Genomic DNA, 16,695 nt, shown 5'->3' with positions numbered 1-16,695 from the left:
TGTTATTCCATTATTGACATCTGGGGAGGCAACAACGTCAGGACAGAAGCTATTCTGATCCTGATCTGATTTGAGGATGTATTTTAATTGATTGCCTGATTTTATGTTAATGTGTTTATACATTTGATGTTAGCCGCTCTGAGCCTGGCTTTGGCTGGGGAGGGCGGGATATAAATAAAATTTATTATTATTATTATTATTATTATTAATCCGGAACATTTGTGGTATAAAAATTACTGTATTTGGGCAGGAAGTTATAGGATAAGCCCTGATTGGAGACGAAGCAATCTTTCTGCCCCAAAAACCTTTGCAGGTGCTATCCCTACTGAAAACAGGATCACGTATTACTGCCCTGATAACCATGATAGGCAAAAACAATCATGAACGCACAATGAAAAATGTCTTCGTTAGCGGCAAATTCTGTCTGATGCACAGGGCAAAACACATTCAGTGGAATCTGTGGGGTTGTTTTTTGTGGTTTATCCCTAAACAGGGTTCAGATCTGGGTGCCTATCACCGCTATAGGACAGTTTGCGTCTTTCTCGTCTCTCCCAGCAAAGGAAGTGAATGCAACAGGTTAAATTCAAATGAGAAAGAAAGGAAAGCTTGCGTCCCTGTGCGAGTAATTAATCACCGGAAAGAGTCCACCCAAGGAGACTCGGACTTCGCCGTGGCTTGCATTCTTCAAATCAAGATTTAATTCACTTGCAGAAAGGTGTGCTTTTGGCCAAACTCAGCAGCTCGATCGAGGAGCAGGGGAGGAAATTCTGACACTGCGGGGCTCTCGCTGGGTGCTTCTGGTTTTTAAATTCAAGGCTCGGCCAAGGCAAATTAGGAGCACTGCCAACTGAAGGCTTTGAACTTGCATGTAGATTGAGAGTGCGAGAACACCAGGAATCCCTCCTCGCCCTTTTCCGGACAGATGTGCAAACCACCGCCTTGCATCCTGCTTGGGAAAAGCAGGTTCTTCCAATCTGCAGAAGGAGTCTGGCTATGCAGAGTGCTGATTGGCTGGCTCAGCGGCAGAAGGTCTCAGGTTCAAACCCAGGTAGGCAGATGACAGAGTCTCCTGCCTGAAACCCGGGAGTGCTACTGCCAGCCAGTGGAGACACTACTGAGATAGATGGACCAATGGCTCTGACTTGGCAGCTTCCAATGTAAGATCTGGTTCATGCAGCCCAAAGTTCGCTGTCCTTGTCAGATGAGGAAGAGCAGCCACCCAAGCCAGCATCAAAAGCTCCAGGCCAAAGAGCAGTGACAGTGTGCATCTACAGACCCAGAGTAATTGTGTGGCTTGTGAGTATGGGGTCTACTCATGAGTAAAGAAGTCCCTGAAACTCCTTGACTACCATCGGCTGGGTTAGGGTGTGAACTAGTATGTAAGGTCTCCCTGTTGAGCCTTCTAGCTGATAGAAACAAAATAATAATGATGATGATTTTATTTATACCCCGCCCTCCCCAGCCAAGACCGGGCTCAGGGTGGCTAACACCCAATATAAAAACAATTGATTGAAATACAACTTAAAAACAAGATTAAAATACAACATCACAGCATTAAAATACAGCCTCATTTCAGTGGAAACGCAAATCAAAAACTTTTTGGGGGATGAAAATGTCAAATCTTCACCAAGGCCAACCATCCAGACTGGTCCTACGTGGGCCAGAAAAAAGCCAGGGAAGTCCCCAAGTAGGAGTTCCATCACAGAAAGAGAAAGGAAGAAGGAAAGAGGGGGAGAGGATCAAGTTGATTCCAAGCCAAAGGCCAGGCGGAACAACTCTGTCTTACAGGCCCTGCAGAAAGAAATCACATCCTGCAGGGCCCTGGTCTTATGAGGCAGAGCGTTTCACCAGGCCGGGGCCAGTGTTGAAAAGGCCCTGGCTCTGGTTGAAGCCAATCTAACTTCCTTAGGGCCCGGGACCTCTAGGGTGTTGCTATTTATGGACCTTAAGGTCCTCTGTGGGGCATACATGTCTCTGGCTCCTTTTCCCCCGTTTCCCCCTTACTGGTGAGCTCCCTGCAATAATTGTCCCTGGGCTGTTTCCTAACCTTAGGTTTGCAGAGCTGGATTAATTCCTTGTGCATGTCCTTGGCTCGTCAAGACCATGCTGCTCCTTGAGTCTCACTCTCTTGGGTAAGTGTTTTGGTAAGAGGTTATTGGGCTGAGAGCCCAGCACCCCGAGGGAGCTCCCTGGAGCACCTCAGTTTTGAACCACCCTGATTCCTGCTAAGTTTCAGAAAGCAACGTTGTGTTGGAGGAGGAGGAGGAGACTGACAGGCAATGCCACTCCCTGGACCATTTGGAAGAAGGCAAGTAGGTGAGGGCGGGTTGAAGCTTGTGGGACAATGCCCTTTGCACTCTAGGGGACCATCCTCCATTGACTGGGTCAAAGATCAATCAAGACAGGAGGACAAACTAGAAAGCAGGTCCCAAAAGCAGGTTCCCTGTGCTCCGGTTGAATCTTTGTATGGGAAGAAGCCACGAATTTTGCTCAGGAGGAACGGACACCATCCTAAATGACCTCTCTAGGACTACCTGTTGAACGCAGCCTTAGTGCTAGTTGATGGGCCATTTTGAAATAGGTTTGGATGGCACGCCTGCAGGCTTTCACTTACATAGTGCTATTACAATGGATTATGGAGTTCAAGATGATAGACCCCTGCCCCGAAGAGCTTACAATCTTTAAATAATGATGCAACTCTCCACCTCCAGGCCAAGGGATCTCTTCACTCTGCCTGTTCTCTCTCCATTTCCCTTCTCGACCCCTGCCATTGACCTTTGGCCCTTCCCTTCACAGCATTGAAGCAGTTCGGCCAATGGCAGCTGCCCTGTCACTCTGTGACATAAGGGCAGCTCAGCCAATCACCATCAGAGGCTTTCTCACCAGCAATGATGAGCATCAGTATCGATGAGCACATGGACGGTGGCTGGGTCATGAGATGGGAACCCTAAACATAGCCCTTCTTTGCTCTGTCAAAACAAGAAGCCAGATTTTTATTTTTCCATTTTTTTGTAACCACTGCAACGATGCCAATGGCAAAACAGAAAAAGGGGGAGGCGGGGCGGAAAAAGAGAGGCACTTTTGCCAGAGCTATTTGTAAATGTCAGTACGGAGGAAAACTTCAACAAAAAGCCTCCTTCACCACTTTAGGAAGTCGGCATGAGTAATCCCAAAAGCACAAACCACGAGATATTTAAAGTTCTTGCCGATAATTGACTGCAGCTGTGAGAACACTCCTAAGCAACTGCTGCATTTGTTGCTTCAGTTACAAGGAGGAATTTTCTGCAACTGCTGGAAATCATGGTTAATGTTCCTCCTTGCGGGAGGCCACGCTGGGAGGACAAGTTGACCCACAACGCATGAGAGACACAGATTGGGACTTTCTGTTTCCAACCTGCCTGACTAGCCAGAGGAACGAGAGAGTTTTCACCTCAAGCAGACCTGACATCCACAGAGTCTGACATCCACCACAATTTCATAATCACATAGCAAAGCAAGAATATAGTCACAATTTCATAATAACATAGCAAAACAATTGTTGTTGTTTAGTCATTTAGTCGTGTCCGACTCTTCGTGACCTACTGGACCAGAGCACACCAGGCCCTCCTGTCTTCCACTGCCTCCCGCAGTTTGGTCAAACTCATGCTGGTAGCTTCGAGAACACTGTCCCACCATCTCGTCCTCTGTCGTCCCCTTCTCCTTGTGCCCTCCATCTTTCCCAACATCAGGGTCTTTTCCAGGGAGTCTTCTCTTCTCATGAGGTGGGCAAAGTCTTGGAGCCTCAGCTTCACGATCTGTCCTTCAGCAAAACAATAGTAAATGTAAGAACACAAACCCCACTTTTCAATGCTAGAAACAAAAGATTACTTAAACAACAGGCAGCATGCGATAGCAAAAATAACTAGGGAGCGTCACAGTTTTACCTGAGTCCTAGAAACACTCTTCTGTTGCTCACAGTTTCTCTCCTGCAGTTCCCATGATGTAACTGACTCTCGTCTTACGTTCTAATGTCCACATTAAGTGTTCTGTTGCTTCTTTTATTTCTTGCAACACAACATGAGAAATAAAAGAAGCTATAGAAACAGAATTTCACATCATGCAGCCGCTAGCATAGCAAATCTAACTGTTTCCACAACAGGAAGGAAAATTCATTAAACGGTCCACCAAAAGCTATCAGCAATTCTTAAGTGGTCTGCAGGGCAAAATAAGTTTGAGAAGTGCTGTTCTAGGCAATGCTGAGCTAGATGGGCCATTGGCCTGACTCTGAATAAGGCAGCTCCCTATGTCTGCCTGTGCGTTAAGACCATAAGAAGAGACTGCTTGGGAAAGGGGGCACCGAATTTTAGTGTTGATGCTGAAATTTGCAAGCCCCAAATTTCACCGCTGGCAGAGTATAGCCATCATGGCTAGAAGCCTTTAATAGCCCTCTCCTCCATGAATTTGCCTCTGTTTTAAAGCCATCCACGTTAGTGACCATCACTGCCTGTTGTTCGAGAATCTGGGATCGGGGGCAGGCTGGTAATATGGAGCTCTGAGCAAGGACAAAATTTGGCAAATGCAGATATCTCATAATTCCATTTGGTACATGAAATATACTTGGAGTCGAGAGTGGATTTCATGCTCTTTATGAAGAAGAAGAAGAAGAAGAAGAAGAAGAAGAAGAAGAAGAAGAAGAAGAGTTTGGATTTGATATCCTGCCTTTCACTCCCTTTAAGGAGTCTCAAAGCGGCTAACATTCTCCTTTCCCTTCCTCCCCCACAACAAACACTCTGTGGGGTGAGTGGGGCTGAGAGACTTCAAAGAAGTGTGACTGGCCCAAGGTCACCCAGCAGCTGCATGTGGAGGAGTAGAGACACGAACCCGGTTCCCCATATTACGAGACTACCGCTCTTAACCACTACACCATATTGGCTCTCTTCAGCTCATAGTGGTGAGGAGGAATGGAAGTTCCCCCACAATATCTGCATTATATACATTATTTACACAATGGGCCCCACATGATTGGTTAATTCCGGGATTCTCCTGTAGGCCAATCAGGTTGTGGATTCACTTCCACCTGGAGCTGGATTGGGTGGCTCCTGTGGACCAATCAGACTGCTGCATTCTGAATCCTATTGTTCTAGCACCAATCAGACTGCTGCATTCTGAATCCTATTGTTCTAGGAACAATCAGACTGCTGCATTTTGGATCCTATTGTTCTAGGACCAATCAGACTGCTGCATTTTGGATCCTATTCAACTCAGTACATAACAGTACAGTTGCTTTTTATGGATCTTCTCAGTAAGTACCTGTATAAATGTAGGTATCATGATACACCCCTTCACTTTGGTGCCCTGTGCAGGAGAACTGCCCATACCGCCCTAAATTCAGCATTGTCAGGGTTCATTGTAGTGCACAGATGCCATTCAGAGAACTGGCCTGTTAAGCCTTCACTTGGCTCTGCTTACAGCAAACTCTGGAACAAGGGCTAGATAGAAGGGAGGTCATGGTTGGGTGGTGGGTGGACCCCTAGCCAATTTCTAGTTGTCCACTTTGTGTTTTCCAGCTGTTGCAATTCTTGCTGGGCGAGATGAACTTTGCCTTGGCCTGATGCGTCCAAGCACTTGTGCTTCAGCCATTAAGAGGTCCTGAGCACGCACTCCTATTTTGCAAATTTACAGCGCTCTGGTGGACCACAGGTATGCAAACAAAGAAGTCAGCCTGCCCCTTTGCCTTGCAAAGGCTGAATCAGAGCAAGATCAAAGCGCAGCTTGGAATGTAATTCCACACAAACTCTTAATGCTCTCTTTTCCATTCCTGCAGATTGGGTAGCTCTCAGACACTCTCCGTTTATTCAGCAATGGCAACAACAAAATGCCTTTTGGAGTTTCCATCTCCTTCTAAGTCGGGCTGCTGAAATAAAGGAAGTTCTAGAAGAAATCAAGAGTGGATTTATTTATTTATTTATTTATTTATTTATTTATTTTTGCAAAAGGGGCAAGCACTCAGTTCTGGTACAGTCAAACCTTGGTTGTCGAACATAATCTTTTCCAAAAGCTCATTCGACTTCCGAAATGTTTGACAACCGAGGCACAGCTTCTGAGTGGTTGCAAGAGCTTCCTGCACTCAAGCGGAAGCTGCGTCAGATGTTTGGCATTTACTTCCGGGTTTTCGGCATTCGGGAGCCAAAACGTTCGAAAACGGAGCCGTTCAGGAACCAAGGTTTGATTGCAATGGAAAAAAATTCCCTGGATTGTGCATGTGCTCAGAAAACCTCTGTTCCTGCGTATTTGCCGCTGCCCCCCCCCCATCTACTGTTTTCTTGATGGACCTTGGTGTTATAGACCACCCTCCCCCCAAACATAGCCCACAAGTCTGACATCTACCCATTCGTGCCCTAGATTATAAGGCTGTAGACAAGGCCTTGTTCTGTTCTCTTTGTAGACTAGCTCGTTTTTTTAAAAAAGCACTTGATTATTCATATTATTAATGCCCTTGGACCAGGTCCAGAAGCACCAGCTGGTGTAAAATGCTGCAGCTAGACTGTTGGTGGGGGCAAAGTACCTCTGCTCCAGCAACTTATGGGCTTAAGAGCTTGCATAGGATGCCCGTCTGTTACTGGGCCAAGTTCAAAGTGTATTAATTTACAGGGCCCCTAACAACTTGGGTCCAGGGTACCTTAATGTACAAGCATGGCTCCTTATATCGCTGCCTGATCACTTCAGTGTCAACCTTAAGTGATATGTAAACTGTTAAGATCGATCAATAATCAATCGAATTAATGCAATACTGTACTTGGTTATCCTTAACATTATCCCTAAAACAAACAAATGTCTGGTGCCTCTCCAGCCGCTCCTTCCATTGCTTATTTCTATTTTCTGGATGCGAGGCTGCCTCTTGTCTCTCTGCCTTCTCCTCCCTCACCCCCCCCCCGCCCCTCTGCTCTGAAGTAGAGAAAATGTAATTTAAAGATGAAGAGGCTATTATTCCGCCTCACCCTCTTCGCTGCCCCAGCTCCGTAGCAGAGACAGTTCCACATAAGTCACTGTCAAAACAACAGACAAAAGCTTTTCGAAAACAAAAAACCACATTAACCCAGTGCTGGATGCCTGGGCTCCTGGGGTTATCTCTGAGGTAGATTCTGCAAGTAATGAGAAGAATACAAGCCTTTAACTCTTCTTTTTTTAGCCAAGCCAGCTCTGATCCAAAAGGGTGGTTTCCAGATGTGTTGGCTTCTAACAACAGGCTTGTATTTTGCAACACGAGTTTCCAAGAACAGCAACAACAAAAAGACGCCCCTTTGCAATAACCTTGGTTCTGAGGCCACCACATCAATGTCACTGTTCTGACTCGACCAGACATGTCCCTTTGTGATTACTCGCATACTCTCTAATATTTCACAGCTGGAAAACAGGGACACCCTCATTCAATTGTATCAACCCCCCCATAGCAACAGCACATCTGGATATCTGATTTAAATTAAAGAGTGTTATTTCGTTCAATAATGTACACCAGAAAACTGGGATTGTCCTAAAATATGTTACCGGTTTTAGCAGTTCTAAGGGAATCTCCCCAGCTGGAATGTGTTAAATGGCTACTTGGTTCCTTAGTATGGGAGGCACCCAAAAACTAGATTCCATCTCTAGAAAATCAAGGGAGAAGAAGAGAATTGAAATCCTGAGGATGGAAACTCCAGCAATCCACCCAATTTAAAGAAGGACTCTCCAGTCATTCAGTTCACCTGAATGTGTCTGTGATGGCCTGGGATTCGAACTCGGAGGCTGAACCTGAGGAATCCCAGCCTGCACAGGAGTCCCTGCCTCCAGAACCAGCTGAGCCGGGGCTGGGGCCTGAGCCTGAAGGGTCTTCACCTGTGCTGGATCCTCAGGTGCAGGCACCAGCTGAGTCTGCTCTGGCTCCTGAGGGGATGGAGAACCCATTGCCTGCAGGTGCTCCACTCTCAGCCCCGTCAAGGGAAGCTGAGGTTGCCTCTGGGTCCGGTGACCCTCCAGCCTCTCCTGAGCTGCAGAGGCTCAGGGCAGAGAGGTGGAGGGAACTAAGTTCCCGCAGGAGGAGTGCTCGCCTCCAGGCCAGGAGAGGCAAGTCCCCTGTGGGCCTATGCCTCGGGGCAGATAAAAGCCAGCCAGCCCCAGTCCCAGGTTGCGGAAGCAACATTGTTGGTAGCCTGTTCCTGCCTGCACCCTGTCCTCATCGTCTGCCAGAGTTCCTGACCTCACCTGACTCCCTGCCTTGGACCCAGCTTCAGCCTTGACGGACAGCCTCCATACCGCACGCTCGACCTCAGACTGGACTCGGACCTCGCCGCATGGTTAACCCTTGGGACCAGCACAGTATCAGAAATTTTATTTGCTCAAACAACATGAATTAAAGTGCTCTGCTGCCCCAATGCAACAAATCCACTTAAAATGCAATGGACTTTTTGTGGTTAGGAAAGTGATGGGGAAAACGCACTGGAGAGTACGGGATGAATGAATCATCAACAACCCCATGAGCAACTCAAGATGAATCCCCATAGTCGTATAACTGCCCCTCAAACAAATAAGGGCAAATGCTCAATTAAACACCAGGCATAGTCTAACCCCTGTGTAAGTCTTGTGCAAGCAAATCAGGACGAAGGCTCAGTAAGTAGGTCATCTGCAAGTGCCCACAAAAGCAGAATATGAATAAAATTGGGACAATGATTTAGCAGCAGCACGTACTGCAGAAGAAGATTTCTGTCCAGTAAATCAGGATAGTTGCAGCAAGCGTAGCAAGTGTAAATTTGTGTGTGTAGCAGGGCTCGCCCCGGGTGTTAGGGCTGAGCCATAGGCAGCTACTAGAGTGAAGCTAGGGCCAAGTAATAGCACCAAAGAGCAGAAACGCACCAAAGGGAGGACAACTGTTGCTGCCCAGGAAGAGTCCCCATCCACACAGGAAGCTGTTTATAGCTCTTCCTGCCCAGGAGAGCCCAACAGCCAACATGGGAGGATGGAGCTACAATGGAGACCGAGAATACTTGACTGCAGAAGAAGAAGAATTAGAAGAGTTTGGATTTGATATCCCGCTTTATCACTCCCCTAAGGAGTCTCAAAGCGGCTAACATTCTCCTTTCCCTTCCTCCCCCACAACAAACACTCTGTGAGGTGAGTGGGGCTGAGAGACTTCAGAGAAGTGTGACTGGCCCAAGGTCACCCAGCAGCTGCATGTGGAGGAGCAGAGACGCGAACCCGGTTCACCAGATTACGAGTCCACCACTCCTAACCACTACACCACACTGTGGATCAAGGTATCCAGGTCTCTCCCTCTCTGGACCTCAGGACTTGCCCTCATCAACCTTGTTCTCCACTCTCCTTTGGTGTTTCTGGCTGGCTGGCTGGAACAAGTCCATGGACTGTAGGAACATAGGAAGTTGCCTAATACCAAATCAGACAATTGGTGCATCTCATACACCTCAACTGTCTTGGTAAAATCGGGTCACCCCGTTTCTCCACACGAGAGCACGGTGACCATTTGGGGCGCTGTGACCTCATCCTGAAAAGGTGCTTCTTCTGGAGCTACGATCTCACGAGGTGCCCCAAAACGGCTCCGGTGTGGGAAACAACAACAATTGCCAACAGTAGATGAGTGGCAGCACAAGGTCATGGAATATGCGGAAATAGCCAAATTGATGGGGAAAATTCGACAACAGGGTGATAAAACGTTTCAAAAAGAATGGGAAAAATTTATGTTATACATAGGATAAGGTGAAATCAGTAGAATGGAAATAAACCTCATAATGGGAAATCAAAAGAAACTTTATTGGATGTTAACGACAATATGAATTAAAATGTAAAATACAATCAAGGTAACTAATTGTATCTGTAAATGAATATAGAAAAACAACAAGAAGTGTATATACAGAAAGGTTTATTTGTATATAGACACTGTATGGATAAAGTTGAAAGAAGAACAACAATATACAAAATCGATAAAGACAATGCGAAAAACTTAGAGACAGAAAAAGGCAGAAGAAGGAAGGAGGGAAGTCAACTCTTAGGAGTAAATGTAAAGTAATGTGTATATGTATAGTATGTAATCATAAAATCAATAAAGATTATCTTCAAAATGTGTGGTTTTGGGTGCTGTGCTCGCGTCAGAGAGCCCAGCCATCCAAAAGTATGTTTTTTGGGGCCGCGATCTTGCATGGGTCACGTGGCTCACATGGGAGCCCTGCCACGGAAGACGCGGGTCCTGGTTTTTCGTGCATCCCAGTTGGAGGGTATGCCATCCAGCTCAGCACAGTTGACACAGGCCAGCAGTAGCTCTTGGGAGGTTAAGGCAGGAATCTTTCCCAGCGCTATCTGGGGATACTAGGGATTGAACCTGTAACCTGCATGGCAAGCATTCTTTCTGCCCCTGAGCTAAGGCTCCTGCTTCTGTATTAATGCCCCTCAAGGCCTAGGACCCTCATACCTACGGGACCACCTCTCCCAGTATGTCCCATGGAGGACCTTAAGGTCCATAAATAGCAACACCGTAGAGGTTCCGGGCCCTAAGGAAGTCAGATTAGCCTCAACCAGAGGCAGGGCCTTCTCAACACTGGCCCCGGCCTGATGGAACGCTCTGTCTCATGAAACCAGGGCCCTGCAGGATGTGATTTCTTTCCGCAGGGCCTGTAAGACAGAGTTGTTCCGCTTTGCCTTTGGCTTGGAATCAACTTGATCCCCTCCCCTCTTTCCTTTTTCCCTTCTCCTTCTGTGATGGAACTCCTATTTGCGGACTTCCCTGGCTTTTTTCTGGCCCATGTAGGACTAGTCTGGATAGTTGGCCTTGGTGAAGATTTGACGTTTTCATCCCCCAAAAAGTTTTTGATTTGAGTTTCTACTGAAATGAGGCTGCATTTTAATGTATTTTAATCTTGTTTTTAAGTTGTATTTCAATCAATTGTTTTTATATCGGGTGTCAGCCGCCCTGAGGGAGGGCGGGGTATAAATAAAATTTATTATTATTATTGTTATTGTTGTTGTTGTTGTTGTTGTTGTTGTTGTTATTATTATTATAGCCACATATCACAGAATCATAGAATTGTAGTTGCAAGGAACCCCAAGGTCATCTAGTCCAACCCCCTGCGATGCAATGTTTCTCCGCCCACTTTTGCCTAGTCTACACACCCCACCCAGACAAGAGGGTGCAAAGTGGGGCTGGTGAAGAGTGTGACCTTGGAAGAGGGGGCATGGGCTGTATAGTGTCCTGGGGGCCAGGCTGAGGCACGTGGAGGGCCGTGTAGGAGCCCCTGGGGGCTGAGGTTCCCCACTTCTTGCTCTAGGGACAGCCTGTGGGACATGGAAAGTGAGACTGATTTAGAGGAGGCAGAAGAGGTGTTTGCGTTTGGAGTAAAATGTGGGGATGCTCAATGAAGGCCAGCCGGCTGCTTTGATTTCTCACGTTGCTTGCCAAAACGTGTTTGCTTTCTCTGACAGCGAGTTACAGGCACAGCTTTCTTCAACGCTAACCAGGCCTAATAAAGAAGATAAATCTGTAATAATTCAGCTCCTGGTTTTTAATAAAATCTCATCTTTCTCCCTTCTCCCTCGGAAGACGCCAGAAAAACCCTCAGTGTTTTTAAGATTAGCTGCTTTCCCCCACATTTCCTTATCTCTGGAAATGACAGGGGCAGGTCTGCACCAGGGAAATGAATAGCTGGAGATCATTTCAGTCAAGGAAAGCGAAAACCCCTCAGTCAAGCAGGCTAGTCCTTCGGGTTCCTGAAGCCTTTGCACCAGCCTGAAAGTCCATAACTCACAGAGGGTTTGAAAGCCATCGGCTACCCTCACCTGGTTTTGCTGGCCAGTCAAAGCCATTTCCCAGGGTGTGGCCGCTGTGGCATGCTGGCATCTTCTAGGAGCCACAGGTGAGAGCTGAGTGCAGGGTGGGGACTAAAATTCTACGATTCTATGAAAGGTGGACAAACTATCCCAGAAGGAGCTAAAACCCCTCCCCTCCAGCCAAGTAATATGTACATACATGCTTATGCATCAGGGTTAAGTGTGCATCTATTAGTGAAAACAATACAGCAAAATGCATTATATTAGGGGGAAGCTGTGCTGCAAAAATGTGTACATTAGTGGAAATTGCATACAAATGTGTGCTGTATTAGGAGGAATTTGCACTGAAACGATGGGGAATTTTCACAAGGACTTCTTGTTGCAGCAAACTGATGTGGAAATGTGGAGGACCAAAATCAAGTGGAAAAATTAGAAAGGGAGAGAATATTCAGAATAGTAACCATGAACTGTGCATTTATTCAAACAAAGGTGTCTGCGAACGTGACGTATGAAGGCTGGCAAAGCCAACCCTGCCCTGTGGGAATCCCTTGCAGACGACAGCAGAGCCTGGAGACAGACAGGTTGTGCATCCACAGGAGTGACCAGAGGAAGGATTACCGCTGGGAGGAGCACACAGAGAAGAAACGCCATGGTGCAGCAGCAGCAGCAGCACCAGATGCCTTCATCTGCCCCAGCTGTGCCGTCAATCTTTCCCAACATCAGGGTCTTTTCCAGGGAGTCTTCTCTTCTCATGAGGTGGCCAAAGTCTTGGAGCCTCAGCTTCACAATCTGTCCTTCCAGTGAGCACTCAGGGCTGATTTCCTTCAGAATGGAGAGGTTTGATCTTCTTGCAGTCCATGGGACTCTCAAGAGTCTCCTCCAGCACCATAATTCAAAAGCATCAATTCTTCGGCGATCAGCCTCCTTGATGGTCCAGCTCTCACTTCCATACATCACTACTGGGAAAACCATAGCTTGAACTATACAGACCTTTGTTGGCAAGGTGATGTCTCTGCTTTTTAAGATGTTGTCTCGGTTTGTCATTGCTTTTCTCCCAAGAAGCAGGTGTCTTTTAATTTCGTGGCTGCTGTCACCACCCGCAGTGATCATGGAGCCCAAGAAAGTAAAATCTTTCACTGTCTCCATTTCTTCCCCTTCTCCTTCATGGATCACTGGATTGCCATGGCGAAGGGGCTTGAATAACTCAGAGAGCTATGCCGTGCAGGGTCACCCAAGATGGACAGGTCATAGTGGAGAGTTTTGACCAAACGTGATCCACCTGGAGCAGGAACCAGCAAGCCACTCCAGTATCCCCGCCAAGAAAACCCCATGGAAAAAGACAACAAGCATAAGCAATAGCTATACACAAAACGGTATGGTCTGAAGCTCAACATCAAAAAAACGAAGATCATGGCCACTGGTCCCATCACCTCCTGGCAAACAGAAGGAGAAGAAATGGAGGCAGTGAGAGATTTTACTTTCTTGGGCTCAATGATCACTGCAGATGGTGACAGCAGTCACGAAATTAAAAGACACCTGCTCCTTGGGAGAAAGGCGATGACAGGCCTAGACAGCATCTTGAGAAGTAGAGACATCACCTTGCCAACAAAGGTTCGTATAGTTAAAGCTATGGTTTTCCCAGTAGTGATGTATGGAAGTGAGAGCTGGACCATAAAGAAGGCTGATCGCCAAAGAATTGATGCTTTTGAATTATGGTGCTGGAGGAGACTCTTGAGAGTCCCATGGACTGCAAGAAGATCAAACCTCTCCATACTGAAGGAAATCAACCCTGAGTGCTCACTGGAAGGACAGATTGTGAAGCTGAGGCTCCAGCACTTTGGCCACCTTATCAGAAGAGAAGACTCCCTGGAGAAGACCCTGATGTTGGGAAAGATGGAGGGCACAAGGAGAAGGGGGTGACAGAGGACGAGATGGTTGGATAGTGTTTTTGAGGTTACCAGCATGAGTTTGCCAAACTGCGGGAGGCAGTGGAGGACAGAGGTGCCTGGCGTTCTCTGGTCCATGGGGTCACGAAGAGTCGGACACGACTAAACGACTAAACAACAACAACAACATACACAAAACAGACGTTCCCAGCAAGCAGTACTGGAGTGTAAACAGACATGTGACATACAACAATCCACACATCTATTCTTAAGGTGGAATGGAATATTCTAACAGTGGACTCTCCATCCTTGGAGGTTCTGAAGCAGAGGTTGGATGGACATCTGTCATGGATGCTTTAGTTGCAATTCCTGCATTGCAGGTGGTTGGACTAGATCACTCTTGGGTTCCATCCAACTTTACAATTCTATGATTCCTAAGTGTAGCAGGGAGCAAGGGCTGAATGTAACCACCCTGATTTGAAAGCTAACCAGGGATCAGGTATCCCATAAATAAGTCATACAAGCCAAATGTTCCCATCCCAGACGCTCAAGGCAGGAAAATAAACTCGGCTTGGGATATCTACTTGTCTGTCACGTAGCCCAACAGACATTAATAATTTGATCAACTGCTTTTATCCACAAGTCTAAACCAAAAAATGAGAGAGAAGGATGGAGAAAAATGTTCCTTTACATAAAAAAGAGAGAAAAGAATGATATAATAACCCTGCTCAGCTCCCTAAAGAGAAAGAGCTGTAAAGCTCAGGATACTTGTTAAGGCTGGAAAGATAAAACAGCATATAAATGACTCCAAAGAGGGAACATGGACTTTAAACATTTTCACTTTAAATTGTTCATTTAAAAAGTGTGTGTGTTTTTCTAAAAAAATAAATAAAACTCCCTGAAGAACAAAGAATCCAGCAGTTAAGACAATTTATTTTCGTCTCAGAAGATGAAACAGAATGGAAGCGGTTGAGACCAGAGAATTTAAAACTGTCGTTTCCAATAGCTGATAAATTAAAGCCTAGAGAAGAAAAGTCACTTACCTCAGCTGCACACCGAACTTCTTGATCCCCCAAACAAGCCACACTGGATTTAAACCGGCACTTCTTCTCTGCCTTTGATGCCCTTCTTAGGGCAGACTCCAGGTTACACGCAGCTGGATATTTCTTTCCCTTGATTTTTCTGTATACTCTATTGAAAAACAGGCTTGGCGGCTGACATCCTGAACAGAAGAGTGGTGGCGGTGGAGGAAAGTTTGCTTAAATCCTGTATCCGCTGTAGGTCAGAAAGCAGTCTCTGGTGGTGGGGTTTATGCTGATAGCCAAACACTACTGCTATTCTAAACAGGTGCCCAAAACTTTTCTTCTGTGTACACATTACCAACTTAAAAAACACAGCTAGGTTGTTCCTTTTCTCAGTTTGGAGCCAAGCTGGTTTGGGGAGAAACACAGAATCACAGAGTTGGAAATTGGCCATGTGCTCCTTGGATAAAGGTTGGTATATAAATTTAAAAAATAAAACAAATAAAATTAAATGTGGACACTGCTTTCCAAACCAGAGTCAATGGGAGAATGTGTAAACAGCTATTTTACTTTTAAAAGACAACTGAAGGTGGCCCTGACCATTAGGTCCAGTCGTGACCGACTCTGGGGTTGCGGTGCTCATCTCGCTTTATTGGCCGAGGGCATACAGCTTCGGGTCATGTGGCCAGCATAACCAAGCCGCTTCTGGTGAAACAGAGCAGCGCACGGAAACGTCGTCGTTTACCTTCCCGCCAGAGCAGTACCTATTTATCTACTTGCACTTTGATGTGCTTTTGAACTGCTAGGTTGGCAGGAGCTGGGACCGAGCAACAGGAGCTCACCCCGTTGCGGGGATTCGAACCGCCGACCTTCTGATCGGCAAGTCCTTTGCTATGAGGTTTAACCCACAGCGCCACCTGCATATATAGATATATATCTGTATCTAGTTTTAATTCTATAAATTTCTAATTATGTTTTGATGGCTATTTCCACAGCTGTGTTTTTAGCTGTCCCTATTCTTGCCTACAAACCGCCTTGCGTCAGGTGGAGGATAGTTAATAATAGATAATATAGATGATGATGATGATGATGATGATAATAATAATAATAATAATAATAATAATAATAATAATAATAATAATTTCACGCAGTTTCCAACGTCGCCCATAGGGGGCGCTCCTCCTCCTCGCCCACTCCCAACCCTATCCCTATGGTTTATGAAAGGCGGCATTGCCTTTAAGAGGCGGCGGGCCCTTTAAGCGCCTCCCCCTCCCTTCCCCTTTACTCCTCTGTTTACATAACAGAGCGGACGATACCATCGCGGCTTTTGTGCCGGGGACGGAGGGGGGATGTCGAAGGAGAGCCGAGGGGGCGGGGCCATTCCACGCCTCCTCCCCATCCCCCTCTTCGGAGGCGGCGCTTACTGACTTGGTCTCTCCCGACCTCCCCCTCTGGCACTTGGGGGCTGTTGTCGCTGGGCGCTCGCTGAGGAGGGAAGAGCGAGGAGTCCGCGGCGGGCGGGCGCGCGAAGAGTGGGGGAAACGGGGGACGATTTCGACCGACCGAGCGACTGACTGAGGGAAGAAAGAGAGAAAGAGAGAGGGCCGAGAAGCGGAGGGGAAGAAAGAGACGCCGGACGGACTTCTTTTTTATATAGATAAATAACAAGAATAAATTATTATTCTTCGTTTTACCCGCCCCCCGTCAGGTTTTGTTGTTGTGGTTGTTGTGGTTGTTGTTGTTGCCCCGCATGGGATTATAGCGGAGGCGGCGGCGGCGGCCCCATGTTTTCTCCCAGCCAGGAGGAGCACTGCGCGCCCAACAAGGAGCCCGTCAAATATGGGGAGCTCGTGGTGCTCGGGTGAGTCGACGCGCGCGCGCGCACCTCTGTGTCTGTGTGTGTCTCGTGTGGACGCGCGTTCACGTGTGTGCGCGTGTTTCGCGAGGAATCCCGCCGGTGGTGCCGTTGCGATGGGTGTGTGTGTGTGCGGACCCTTGTTTGT

At 47.0% G+C, this 16,695-nt stretch overlaps 1 protein-coding gene across 1 annotated transcript in view; it reads left to right on the top strand.

Annotated features, from left to right (window-relative positions):
• Positions 1-16,003: 16,003 nt before the first annotated feature.
• Positions 16,004-16,695, top strand: part of PELI2 (pellino E3 ubiquitin protein ligase family member 2) — a 72,967-nt gene continuing 72,275 nt past the window's right edge. The window contains exon 1 of the mRNA XM_083736782.1: positions 16,004-16,553. Coding sequence (XP_083592908.1) covers positions 16,477-16,553 — 77 coding nt within the window. The 5' untranslated portion in view covers positions 16,004-16,476. The remainder of the gene's footprint in view (positions 16,554-16,695) is intronic.

This window comes from Podarcis gaigeae (assembly GCF_964106915.1).
Source record: "Podarcis gaigeae genome assembly, chromosome: 1".
Classification (NCBI taxonomy): domain Eukaryota; kingdom Metazoa; phylum Chordata; class Lepidosauria; order Squamata; family Lacertidae; genus Podarcis; species Podarcis gaigeae.
The sequence above is the reverse complement of the archived record's forward strand: the minus strand, read 5'-3'. Positions and strand labels throughout refer to the sequence as shown.